The sequence below is a fragment of the Trachinotus anak genome, unplaced genomic scaffold, assembly GCF_046630095.1.
Source record: "Trachinotus anak isolate AG129_WGS33_773 ecotype Australia unplaced genomic scaffold, CSIRO_AGI_Tana_v1 ptg000011l, whole genome shotgun sequence".
Lineage (NCBI taxonomy): Eukaryota > Metazoa > Chordata > Actinopteri > Carangiformes > Carangidae > Trachinotus > Trachinotus anak.
In genome coordinates, this window is record NW_027273862.1 from 14170777 (window position 1) to 14184019 (window position 13243).

General features: G+C 39.3%; 1 protein-coding gene across 2 annotated transcripts in view; it reads left to right on the forward strand.

The window, feature by feature from the left end:
- The first annotated feature begins 7556 nt into the window (after positions 1 to 7556).
- The window catches only part of LOC139627578 (chromodomain Y-like protein 2), a 28667-nt gene continuing 22980 nt past the window's right edge, over positions 7557 to 13243 (forward strand). Inside the window, exon 1 of one of the 2 annotated variants that reach the window (XM_071488454.1) lies at positions 7557 to 7991. In XM_071488454.1, coding sequence (XP_071344555.1) covers positions 7968 to 7991 — 24 coding nt within the window. In that variant the 5' untranslated portion in view covers positions 7557 to 7967. Of the gene's footprint in view, positions 7992 to 8108; positions 8345 to 13243 lie in introns of those variants that run through there. The other variant, XM_071488455.1, reaches the window with a different exon arrangement.

Below are 13243 nucleotides of genomic sequence, written 5' to 3' on the forward strand. Positions count from 1 at the left end.
ATCCAGTAGCAATTCAGCAGATGGAAACACCTTGATGATGAGAGAGGTCAGAGAAGAATGGCGAGACTGGTTGGAGCTGACAGAAGGGCTACAGTAACTCAGATAACCACTCTTTACAACCATGCTGAGCGGAAAAGCGTCTCAGAATGCACAACATGTCGAACCTTGAGGTGATTGGCTACAACAGCAGAAGACCATGCTGGGTTGAGGCTGCAGTGAACAGAATTGGAAAGACTTGAAAAACATGGCCTGGTCTGATGAATTTAGAATTTTTGCTGAGGCAGCATATGGAGAGTAAGAATTTGGCGGCAACAGCATGAATTCATGGACCCAAGCTCCCTTGTGTCAACAGTCTGATGCTGCTGGTGGTGACGTCATGGTGTGGGGAATATTTTCGTGGCCGACTTTGGGCCGATTCATACCAGTCAATCATTCATCATTTGAATGACACAGCCTATCTGTATGTTGTTGCTGACATGAACATGACAGTAGACTTGACAATGGGTTCACTGTAATTCACTGTAATGAAACACACATATATATAGAGAGAGAGGTGTAGTGCTATTTGTTTCGGTACCTACGACATTTGTGCACATGTGCACATGCACTATTAAGTTGTGACAGATTTCAAAGGATATGTTATCACTGTTCCTATAGTGGCAAGTTAACATACATCAGTCAACTATGACCTCATGATCAAATATGAGACTGACTTTATGAACAGTTTAATCATATTGAGAATATGACGCAGCAGTCAGCTAAACATCCAGCTCAGTAACATCAGAAGATACCATGGATGTAGGTGGTTGTATCAGTGTGGTGTGAAACAGCAGGTGAATGAATACAAGTGCAGTCGGTACATCAGTTTTCTGCTATGACCTCAATTTCACACACTGACCATACACGGTCCAACCATATACTATGTTTTTGCAAACAGAGCCATTGCTAAAGTTACTTATTTCTGCTCTGATGACGAGTCAAAATGTCTACTTTGAAAAAAGGACATTATACTTTTTTTCACAGGAACATGTTTTGAGTAGAGCGTACAGGGGTGTGGCTTTAGGTGCATTTAACTTGTGCACAGTGGTGAGATACAGGCAATGCTAAGGTGTAAACATAAACTGTGGGAGCCAGTGTATCAAGGCTAACATTCTCAAAAAGTCTCTGGTATACACAGCAAATTACATTTCAAAAGTCAATGTTTAAAATGTAATTACGTCCTGTAGCTAAAATGTAATGTAGTTAAACAGACTGATTTAATCAGCAAGGTGACCTGACAATACTGAGAATGCTTGATAGGGACAGGTCTTGATTTAGTCTTTGAGTAATGTGCTCAATTTAACTTCAAGGATGAGAACATAATTATTGCAGTTGGAATTGCAGTTGTAGTACTTCATACAGTCCTGAGATAATCTTATCATCATTTATACCCCTTTGCTTCTCAAGAGTTGTTTGAGTCAAATTGGCCCAAACATCCCCTCAAGGCAGTTGGATGCAAGGAAATAGAGTAGATGGTGAAAAATTTAAATGGGCACGTTTGACTGACTGGGACACCATTACAAATTGTAGGATCACGTGGGTGGCATAATACACAATTTGCTCGTAAGATTCGTCTTGTATAGCAACGACATGTTGCTATACAAGATGTTTAAGCAGTCCTTCGACCCATTTTTTCTGTGGTGCTTCATTTTTATTTCCTCGTATGGTTTGGTATGAGAGGCTTAAATTACCACTTGCATCTGTCACATCTAAAATAGAACACTGAACAAGAAAAAAATTAATAAATGTAGCACATGGAGACAAGGCAAGAGGATTCGCAATATTGTTAGATGATGCAGCGTTAAAAAATAAGAATTTAAATGAGAAGGCAAACTTGAAGGGGCAACAGATAACCATGCAAAAAACAGGACTGTCCAAACCTGTGCAATTTTTATTCTATTTCTATTAATTGCACTGATTAATTTTGTAATTTCCTGGTTTTTTTTTGTTTTTATGTCTGTAAATTACAAAGTACTTATAAAAATACTTTGAACTTTAATGAGATGTGGATTCACAGTGACATTTGGCAAAGATTCTTTTGTGTTGAAAGCTAATCCTGTGTCAGACCTGGTTCCAACAAAAACCAGATTGCAGTCAGTTTATACAATTAATTATTAATAGGACTGTGAAGGCAGTGGACAGAGTAAATGGCTGCATTCTCTTTCAAACTTACAACTTTAGGGTCTACTCTATATATAGAGATAATAAAATGCTTTTTTTGTCATTTACAAGTTTTATGTTTCCAGAATGTTGGTGTTTGTTGACTTGAACTGGGGTGGTGGACTGTCTACTTTTAACTGTAAAGGGTGTGAGATTTAACTAGCGTGAAACTGACAACTGCAATTTCCATGTTAAGTTTTAAATTATCTTTTTAATGGTAACTTCTAACAATCTTTGTCATCTAAATTCAAATGTGAACTATTGAATTATTTGTGAATTATTTCTAATTTGCTGTTTATCAGTGATTCACATAAATTTAGCGTTAGTCAACTGTTGTCAGCTTGCAATCTTGCTTATGGCTGGACTGGAGGCTGACCTTGTCGGAATGAATGACAGAATGAACTTTCAGCATGGCTTTGATTGACAGCCATTTGAAAGCACTGTAACATAGCAAGATATCTGTTTCTCTATATCATTCTTTCGGATAAGCCTAGTTTTCAAAAATCCAGAGTAAAGATGGTGTCAGTAATTTCCACATTCACACGTGTTACATGGCCAGCGAATAGTAGTTGGTAATGGGAACCCAGGTATGTTTAAGCTTCCAGAGTTAAATTATGCAAAAAGGTGACCTTGTACAGAAGGAACTGGTTCAATCCATGTTTCTGTGGAACATACAGTGGAAATAATCCGGCAGCCTATAACATTCTCACTGTGACTGGCCTTACATGATTGTAGGTCAGTGATGATAAAATCAACATTGCATGCAAACAGCTTAGCAGACACACCCTAGAATGACTTTCAGGTAAGTGGACAGTGTGCACAATAAACACAGAGAATTTCATACAGCACCTGGAGAGAATGGTTAGCAACATGGGAGGTAAACCACAGGAGTCCAGATGTCCTCCCTGCTAGCTATGGTTGCAAGAGAATTTTATGAACAGAACATGTGTGAGTGAAGCAGTTGTAGCAGAGTGAAGCCCTGCATTGATAGCTTAGCACAGAGCTTGCAGTGTGGATTGTTTTAGCCCCAAGTGGTGGTGGTGCAACTGGGAGGTGTTAGCAAAGATGTTTAAACCTCAATGTTAGTGTGTAGATGCACTGAGTACGTTTCTTAAGATGTAAGTTAAGGTGAAGAGATAAGCAATGATAAGCAGTGTAATGTACAAAAAGCAGGCCATTACTGCAAAAATAAATCCACTCAGGGCAACTTGTGTTAGGATTGGACTTTGTGACTTTGTCTCTCCTTCATATCCTGTTTTTTCCTCCATTTCCCCTCCCTTGTGTCTTTGTCCATTCCTGGTTTTGTCTGTCTCCCTGCCTGTGTGTGTATGTACGTCTCTGCTGGGTGTGGCTTCCTGGTCCCATCCCGCCAATTCACCTGAGCACCTGTGACTCATCAGCCAAATTAACTTTAAAACCTGCTGCAGTATTTAAACACGTCTACCCCTACGTTTCTACTCTCCAGTCCCTGTCAGATCATTCAATCTCCCTTGTGGTACAGACACTATGGCCTTCTCTCTGAAACACTCAAGTCTAGTTCCCTAGAACTGCATTTTGTTTGACTAACCTTTTTTTCCCCTTTGCTTCAGATTCTTCAGCCCAGTCCAGCCTCACTCAGCCGAGATGCCCTTGCCAGTTTCCAGTTGGGACCTCACTGCACACTGTTATTTGGCTATTCCACTCCATCAGCCTACGAGCCATCTACGCCTCCTGCGCCTCAGCCTGGATCACAGTTCCTCATCCCCCCAATTTTATTTAAGTTTACAATAAAACAACAAATTGTCATTACAGTGAAGGTCCCTTAGCCTTAACTTTCACAGTAAATAGTAATTTTAACTCAAATGACTCCAAACAACCTATCCATGGCTAAACCTAACCAAACCCATACAATAGTGATCATGATGTGTAATGATGGATTGGAAGGTGCTCAGAAAGGATGTCGTCTACCACTACCGTCAGATCAGAAAACGCTGCAGTGTTACAAATTAGACTTTAAATTAAACTTGTCATATGTACATGCATGTTGGTCCTTGTGCATGTCCACATGATATAAAGAAAATGGGGACCTGCCAATAAAAACATTGCTCTATACGGTGGTCAAAAACTTTGCAGGGTACCTTCTAGTGACCATAACCCAAATGCAAATGTTTGACTCACTGAGAATTTATGAAAATCCAGTGCTCTTGTCTTTGTTTGTTCTCTTTTAATGATAAAAGCTAAATATATTCTTAAATAATTAATTGCACGTCAAGCTATAGCCTGTCGAAGCATTAAATCAGCTTCACAGCTCCATGCCATTTCGCAGTGGTAAATAGCTGTGGCATTTTAGCCCATTAATTTTTGCATCCTGTTTGTAGGAGGAAATTACGAATGAAAAAAATATTTAGTATATTACTGCTAGAGTGAATCCAGTCTGACTTAATGCAAACAATTATGCTCTCCACAGACAGTTTTTCTTTTCACATTTATTCATGAATATTTTATTATGAGAAACACATTTTTTTACACACCAGAGCAAATCACAACATCACAACAAAACACATTACAGTTGTAACATGAATGGACATTACATTACAGGTTGAAGTTATTTTAACAACGAAGGAGATGGTTTAAAAGATAATCCAAAAGTCAGAAACAGCTTGTATGTCTCATTCAGTGGTTGTCATGCCATTCAATGTAAGGAGAAAGTTCAGACTAATCATAACTTATTTGTCACTTGTTTCCGTTGTGATTACTGAACAAATTCTAAGGATATAATAAGCTAAACTCTTGATATCCCTTTTAACACTGTACCCTCACTGGAGAGGTCAGCTGTGAATTAAATGATGCAAAATGATAGACAAGTCACTCCCACCTGTCACAACAAAAAAAAAATAGCTACTGGCTCAACACTAATGACAGGAAATAACATCTCTGTGGCTACAGGAAAAGAAACTTTTCATTTCCCTTTTTCTCACAAATACTTTACCTGCATTGTTTGAAATCTACAGTGCTGCCAACAGCAGATGCAGGTATCAATCAGAAAGATATGTGGTATAATACAGCGTTTGGTCTATATTTGATCTGGGAAACTTATATCCAACTGTTGCTTTCTTTTATGATAGGTAGCTTATTTTTCCTCATGGAGAAAGTCTGTAAGTAACTGTCTCCCGAACTACTATAGCTAACTAAAATCTATCCAGACAACACTTCCTGTTTCCTCATCCTTCCTCATATCTACAGTTTGAGCTGGTTTTTATTTCCAAAGCAGGGCAAAGGCGCTGTATATTTTGTGATGGAAACATGACAGTACTATTTTAAATTGTCAAATTGCCTGAGGCTGCATGATCTCGCCTTTTGCAATTGTTTAAAACCGTTTTTGAATTTTTGTCAGTGTTAATCATCAAGGAAAGTACAATGTCCTCTTTCCTCCCATTCAAGAACATTTCCCTCCTCGCCTTAATAAAACACAAGGAAAAGTCTACAATGGCTTTCAAGGAAGGATTCATAATGAGAGCGCCACATGACATGCACTGAAACAGATTCCTCAGTAGTCACAATAGATGGTGTCAAGGGGCCCTAGGAAACCTTTTCATGTTCACAGACAAGGGTTTGGACGATAATTGTGAGGTACTTGATTAACAAAATGATCAACACTGATCTTTACTCTACACAGAACCAGAACCTGCATTAATCTTTCTTTCTAAAACCAGACCTTCCAAACAGCTCTTTGAGGATTGTCCAAAATGTCTTCCCTTTGCAAAAATGTTCTCACTTGCACGGTCTAAAACCGAAAGGCTAGAAAACAAGCAACATGTATATAAATAAAATAGACCGTACACACAATTCTTTATTTCTTTTTCAATTCTTAACAAACAATGCCCATTGTCTGAGATCCCAGAGTTTTTCGAGGCTTGCATCAATGGGTAGACTCAGATGATGGAATATCAGTAAATTAAAAACAAAAAAATCCTGTGTACATATGTATGTTTTAGTAAGTGAGAGCATTAATACTCCATGTTTAAAGCTCCATTATATTATTTAGAAAAAGTGGGCTGTTATTCCCAAACTAACAGACAAGACCAACCCATTCTTGTTGGGGATGTTAATTTATTCTCAACATATCTTTAGAGTCCGTAACTCCAACAACTTATTTTGGTCAATAAAATGTCTTTGGAAGAAAAAAAAACCCTGTTATTATGCTAAAGGTCAGTCTGTGCAGTGTTCCCAAGCCTCTTAACTAGGTGTAATTCACATTAATATTAAATGAAAGGCAAAATAGTGAGGCAGTTTACACCTCTGTTGTGATATCAGCATGGCCTATTTATTGTTTTCAACAAAAATTACGAGTTTAAGTTTTGTTCAGTATTTGTTTTTACAGTGGTGGCATTTATTTCTACTAAGACAGCATGGTGAGATGGTTTTCCTGTATAGCACACTCACAGGAACAGTTGTGCTCCAAATCTAACCTGGTCTGGAGAACAGTTGCACCTTGTCTACAATGAGCTTCTTTCCCCAGACTGCAGTATCAATAATGTGAAACAGGCAGCATTATTTTTTATACACATGCTCTGAGACACTGAACTGATTTTCAGAATACCTTACCATGTTGCATAGTTTCCTATGATTATGATTTTAAGTCTGTTTCAGTAAAGTGGAGAGTGGTGGAAAGGTTCCTGCAGTCAGTGTTTTAAAAAAAGAACTAAATAAAGAGAGTTATATAGCTTTCCACAATTTCTGCATATTTCAGCTGGATCTTTTTAAAATACAGTTTTCCATACTGTGCATGATAGAAAAAACAATAATGTATATATTACTGTGAATAAAAAAGAACTTCTTACAACTGCCAGACCCAAATACAATGAACAAGATCATAAATCAGCTTAGTCATCTTCTAAACATTTTAGTTGAGGCCACATTATTTTTTAAAACCACAAATAATCATTAAGTCGTGATGACACACTAATTCACATGGTGCTTTACCATAAAAATCTTTATCATACAGCTTTGCCTTAAACCTGTGGAGTACAACACTGATAATGTGATGGTGAGCAGCCCGAGCTCACCTCGTTGGATGACATAATTTTATTAGGTGCAAACAGGGTGACTGTAAAATGAAACCATCACCACGTACTTTTGCGTGTCAACTCACGGCTTAATAATTAATTGATGTTTAATAATTCTATAAATATTGTAAAACTGATGGCAATTTTGTGGTGATGCGGGTTAATGAAGGGATGTAAGCAAACGTCAATAATTTAGCAGCTTCCTGGCCTCACCGTGCAGCAAATAGTTTCAATGAAATTGATCTACATGTTTCCTAATGACTCTAAATTACGGTCAGGGCAGGTCTTCTCCTTGATCGTAAAGTGGACAGGTAGAGTGGGCCATAAAAAGGGATCTATCTCAGCTGGTGTATGTGAACACCCAGGATATCATCCCCCGTTGAGTAGTTAGATTGCAACGGAGCTTAGATGAACAGGGCGCATGCAGACCATCAGGCTGAGCATTTTTCTGCCAGGGACTAGTTTTTAGTGCTCCACTTGGGTCTGGGTAAACAGCACCGCCCCGATGGTTGTTTGTTTTAAGTGTGGAACGATCCATCGCAGAGCGCCGGGCTCGATTGACACTGTCTGCTGATCTGCTGCTGCGGATTGCTCAGAATAACAAGGCTGCTCGCTAATTCCCGTCTATCGGGGCTTTCGGCGAAACACCGAGAGAGTCGGGTCCAAAAAAAAAAGCCAGCAAGGCAGGCAAGAACGCCGCGCCGCCGGAGTCCGCACCCCAGAATGGCTTCAGGAGACCTTTACGAGGTAGGATAAAACCATGTCCAAGAAAAATGTACTGTAATATTGACGAATAATGGAATTAGGAAGTAAAGGGGAGGGCGTCGCGTATGTAAAAAGCGGTGTCCTAAGCCCTTTAACAGGCGAAACTAACCCTTCTCAAGCTTTGCGAAGACAAGGTTGGTACGTTTACGGCCGCACTTTATGTCGCTTCTGATGTACTTTGACGCAATTCTTCGCGACTGTAGCAAACAGATAAGATGTCATTTGCGGGCTGAACTCCCTCAGTCTGTCGCCGAGTTGAAAGTCGTGGTAAAGTGACAGCAGCGCTGAGCGGACGGACATGGTGAATAGCTACAGACGGAGTGATGACTCTGAAGGTGCGCGTACATGCCGAAAGATATTTTGTCATCACAGCCTTTTTATTTTTTATTTTATTTTTTTTTTATTTTTATTTTTTTTAAAAACAGCGGTGTGGCTGTTTCGCAGGCTGTTTGGCACAGAAGCCGAGACACCGGTTTATTTTTATCGAGCGGTATAAAGAAGTCCGTGTGAGCTTCTCCCGTGGTTCATGTGTGAATTTTTTTTTTTTTTTTTTTTTTGAAACGATGACTCCGACGGTGCTGGGCGTAAAAGTTGCCCCAGATGGGTGGCAGGAAGGTCACGCTGCCCTCAGGCGCAACATCACTCTGGAACCAGCGCCAGAATTTGCATGAAGCCTGGTTTCCTACATCAGCTGTACTAAATCAGACATTTGCTGTCATTAGCCTTTGTTATGCTGCCATGGTGTCATATGTTTCGCTTCATGGTGGTGACAGAGAGAGTTGGGGGTAGATTTCAGTGTCTGATGACTTCCAAGCACAAACAAACGAAAGGAGTCAGACATAATAAGTTTTCTTTCTTTTTTTTTTTTTTTTTTTTTTTTTTTTTAAAGGACTCGTTTTAAATATGCCTCAAAGATGTCCCTCTGACATGAAACTTGGGGAACCTCGCATGAGTGTTTTAGTAGATAACATTATCTGCTCACAGCACTGACAAGCAGCACAGGGCATCAGTTAGAAGACAATACATTCAATAAGTGAGAAGCACTAAGTAATTGCCTTTTCACAAATTGTTTCTCATAATTAGGCCCACAGGCTGTGATCATCCTGTATTACAATTATTACTCTTTTTATTGCTGAAACTCATTTAAACATACCTCATTTGACAGGAGTCCATATTTGACTATGCCTTCCACGGCCATGTGCTCACTTGTGTTGTTCACATGTTCATAGATTTCGGCTGTTCTTTCTTTCTCTCTTACAATATACTCCAACATGGGTTTTACCTGCGCATTTCTGCTACACCTTACATTGCATGTTCCAGCAAAAACCTGATTGTTTTATGCTCCACTGAAATTGTTTAGTAATTACTGTGTGGGAAAAACCATTCACGACGGCCTCTAACTTGTACTTCCAAGTTGTGTGAATGTAGTATTACATCAGTAGACTTGTAGTGAGTAATATCGTGCTTGTATTTTTACGTTGACTACTAGATTGAGAACGTTGTTTGCTCCGTGCAGGTTGTTGGTTTGATGTGAAACCTGCCTCATGTGGCAGCCTGCACGACTGGCCTCTGGTCAGTGGAAGTTGATTCTTTTTCTGTGGACCTGATGACGGCTCTTTGTTGAAGAGGTTACTGGCCTATCGTGATTTATGTCAGCTGAGTCTTTGGGTCGCTTCCCTACTAACAGGACAACAGCCCCATGGGTGACAGTTCTGTTTAAAGTGACCAAAATTGAGAGGATGATCAGATTTACTGGAGCTGTAAAGCTTTTATTTTAAAATGACCAAAAATAAACGTTTTAAATGTGGGGAACAGAGTCTCCTATTCATGGGTTATAAGTAATATTTTTAGGCGTGTGTACATGTTGAGAGTAAACTAGTTAATAATATAATGTGGAAGTGGTTTGTTTGATGGTGCTGTAAGATTATGATATTGTTTGAAAGGTGGATGCAGTATTGTCTCATGTTTGTGAGTATTGTTGTTGTTGATGGGATGGTTATAGCAGAGTTTGGGATTTACGATGTAAAGAAATGTTTTATACAGTATATATTATTAGACTCCTGAATTTATTTATTTTTTAGAAATATGAAAGCAGTGTTACTCAGAACAGCCTTATACAGGAGGGATTCACTCATTTTACACAGACTGGGGCAACCTCACAAGTTTTACAATGAAGGGGAACATCTTGACATCATTTTCAAAAAACGTTGTGGATCCAGAGTTTAGTCATTAGCCATCTTCAGAGCTCTCAGGTTAGAAAGTCTATATTTTGGAAGATGTTTGGGAGTCATGGAAGTGCAGCCTTGGCTTAGATGCTTTGAAATGAGCAAGCAGTGACATCAAAGACTGAATGGGACAGGGTGAGACTATGGTTGGATACTGAAATTCAATCTTTCTGGTTTAGTTTAAAAGTGGGAAAGAATTAAATGTTTTCCCTGCAATTATATGCCTGAATTCAAGATTCAGTCTACAAGATGGTCAGATATCATGACATCAAACCATCTGAAAAGTAATGAGGGAAAGGATTTCTGAAAAATTGTGCATAAAGGTCAAGCTGTCTGCTGACTTTGTAAAATGTAATGAGGTAGTTGACGCACCAGGAAACACGGGAACAATTTCAGTTCTACATTGTCATTGAGAAAACAACTTGGAGTTAAATTTAGCTAACATTTAACATCTAAGTGAATCTCCTCCCAAATCTGACTTTGAGCTTCAAATTATTGCCTCCTATTGGCTTGAAATGTACCTGTTAAAAGTTTGTATTTTTATTCATGAAGAACAATGGCTATGGTGTCCTGAATCTTGTTGGTTGCAAAAGGTTGTAAACGTGACATGTGCGAATCAGTTTCTACACTGTCCTTGTTGATGATGGTTACAAATAATCATGGCTTTACAACTTTGGGGACTGCTTCAGTGTGGGCTCTCTGAAGCGCTGCTTGAAGCTGCATCTTCTTTAGTCAAATTCTTTAGTTGTGCTGAGTCATTTTTTGCAAGTCCAAGTCAAGTCTCAAGTCTCTTGTGGTTGTATTCAGCGTTCCATCATCTGCTGCATGCCAGTCAGTCTGCTCACAACACTGCATTACCATATCTAAGGAATTCAAAGCATGTACTCTATTATCATCACTCCTTTATCTATAAAGTTACGCATGATAATAGGGGGGGAATGACGTTTAATTCGTCAGACATTTCCTTAATCTTAATGCGGCAAAAACATAAAAACATACAAAATGTGCTCAGTAGAGCCATATCTACTCTCAGTAGAGAGTAGATATGGCCTATTTCACAAGAATCATGTAGTAAAGAGAGGATAAATGATTGTTATGATGATTTGTAGAACAATACATTAAATACAACAACTGGCACATTAAACTGTAATTCTTTTTTTCCACTGTCCTCTGAATAAGTTAGTAGCTAGTGAGCTTTATTTGTGTATTAGGATTTCTGCTGAAACAATAGTATAAAAAACTAAACTATTCAACATTAACCTGTGAAATCAACTCAGATTAAATTCCTCTTGTCTTCTGCCGACTACTTGTTCTGTAAAACTGTCCTCACCGCTAGCTGTGGTGCTGAACTCACTCTGCTGTTCTGCTCCTGTCTGCTGCTGCCGTGTGGGACCAAACTGAACATACTTTTCTGGGCAGGCAGACGTGAGGGAGATGATGGCCACACAGAACCATGCGTCCGTTAGCCACTGTGTGCCTGACATACACCAGACTTCACAGAAAAAAAAAAAACTGATCTGCCCAAAAATTTACTGGGATCTTCCCTGGCCCAAGCCCCATCCCCCCGCTGCAATTGGTGCAAATCTGTTTTGTACTTTTTGCATAATCCTCTGCTGACAAATAAAAAAAAAAACAGACATGGGCAAATACAAACCGTCATTTTGTACAACTTAAGTCCAAGTCACATACTCAGGTCGCCATCTCTGGCACCGACACACACGTTCACCTCCATATAGTCAGGTGTGGTGTATGAGGTGTTGCTATGTCAGCCTAAACATGATAGCGATTGCCTTGTGAACGTTGTGTGGAGCTTGGCAGCAACAGATGCCAGATGTTGCATTTCACAAACAATAACAGTAACATTTCAGGACATGAACATTTTGATGAAATGTTGTTAATATAAAGTTCTCACTTTAAAGAAACTCTCTCACCCTGACTTCTGTGTACAGATCTGGGTGCACCTCTTTGAGCTGCTTGGATAAGTTTGCTTACTGGATTTTGGTTGTCTATAACTTGTCTCTAATGATCTGCATCACAAACAAAATATCTCAACACACCAGTTTTGCCATTTTTTTTTTTTTTTTTTTTTTCCCCCACAAGTCGTGGCGGGCCTTTTGCTGCACCAGCACATGCTGCTGCCACTTCATGTGTTATTATTGTTTACTTTGCCTGCCTTCAGTTCAGTGTCAGACCAGAATGCTTGCAGGGTTATTATACTGGCCTTGTCAGTCTCAGAAATATCACACTTTAAGTACCTATGATGTCCACGGTGCCTCTGGTACCTAAGGTGATCAGATCCCAACAAAACAATTGCGGGGCAAAGAATATGTTTGTGTGGGATAAAGTGAGACGTTAAACCAATGCTGAGATGCACAGTGTGGTAAACGCTAGTTATTTCACCCTTTCTGTCTGGAAATCACCTTTGGGTTTCAGTAGGAATGCATCAATAGATTGGCGGATTTTAGAAAAGCTATTGTCCTGCAGTAATGACTTTTGACAACTAGAGCCGATCAAAATGCAGGTTGCAGGATAAGGGATAAAATGGCTGTGGACTCCCACATAAAGTGGGACAGCTGGTCACCCTATTGGTACCCATCGTACTGTACAAAAACAAGTACCAGCAGAATTTTGGCATCAACTTGATACTAAAGTATTGGTTCTCATGACATCCCTAACAGCAAGTCAAAGTTTTTCATTCATTCAGTATCTCAGCGTCTACCTGATGGATTGGGACGAAATTCATGGCTCCAAGATGATGCATCTGAATGACAGTGTTGTAGTGTTTTTCATGCTAAATCTGTTCCATTTTAGCATTTTTTTTTTTCAAAAAACTGCCGAGCAATAAACCTAGCAACTCTAGACCTCAACTCTTTTCTCTTGAAGAGAGTTGTCAGTATTTCTCAGTTAATGTGCTCTCACATGACTCTTCAGACTGACTGTGGTCAGACAGAAACATGAAAGAACTGAATATGTGTGCCCAGCGACAAGTCACTGATCCCCATTGTTTCT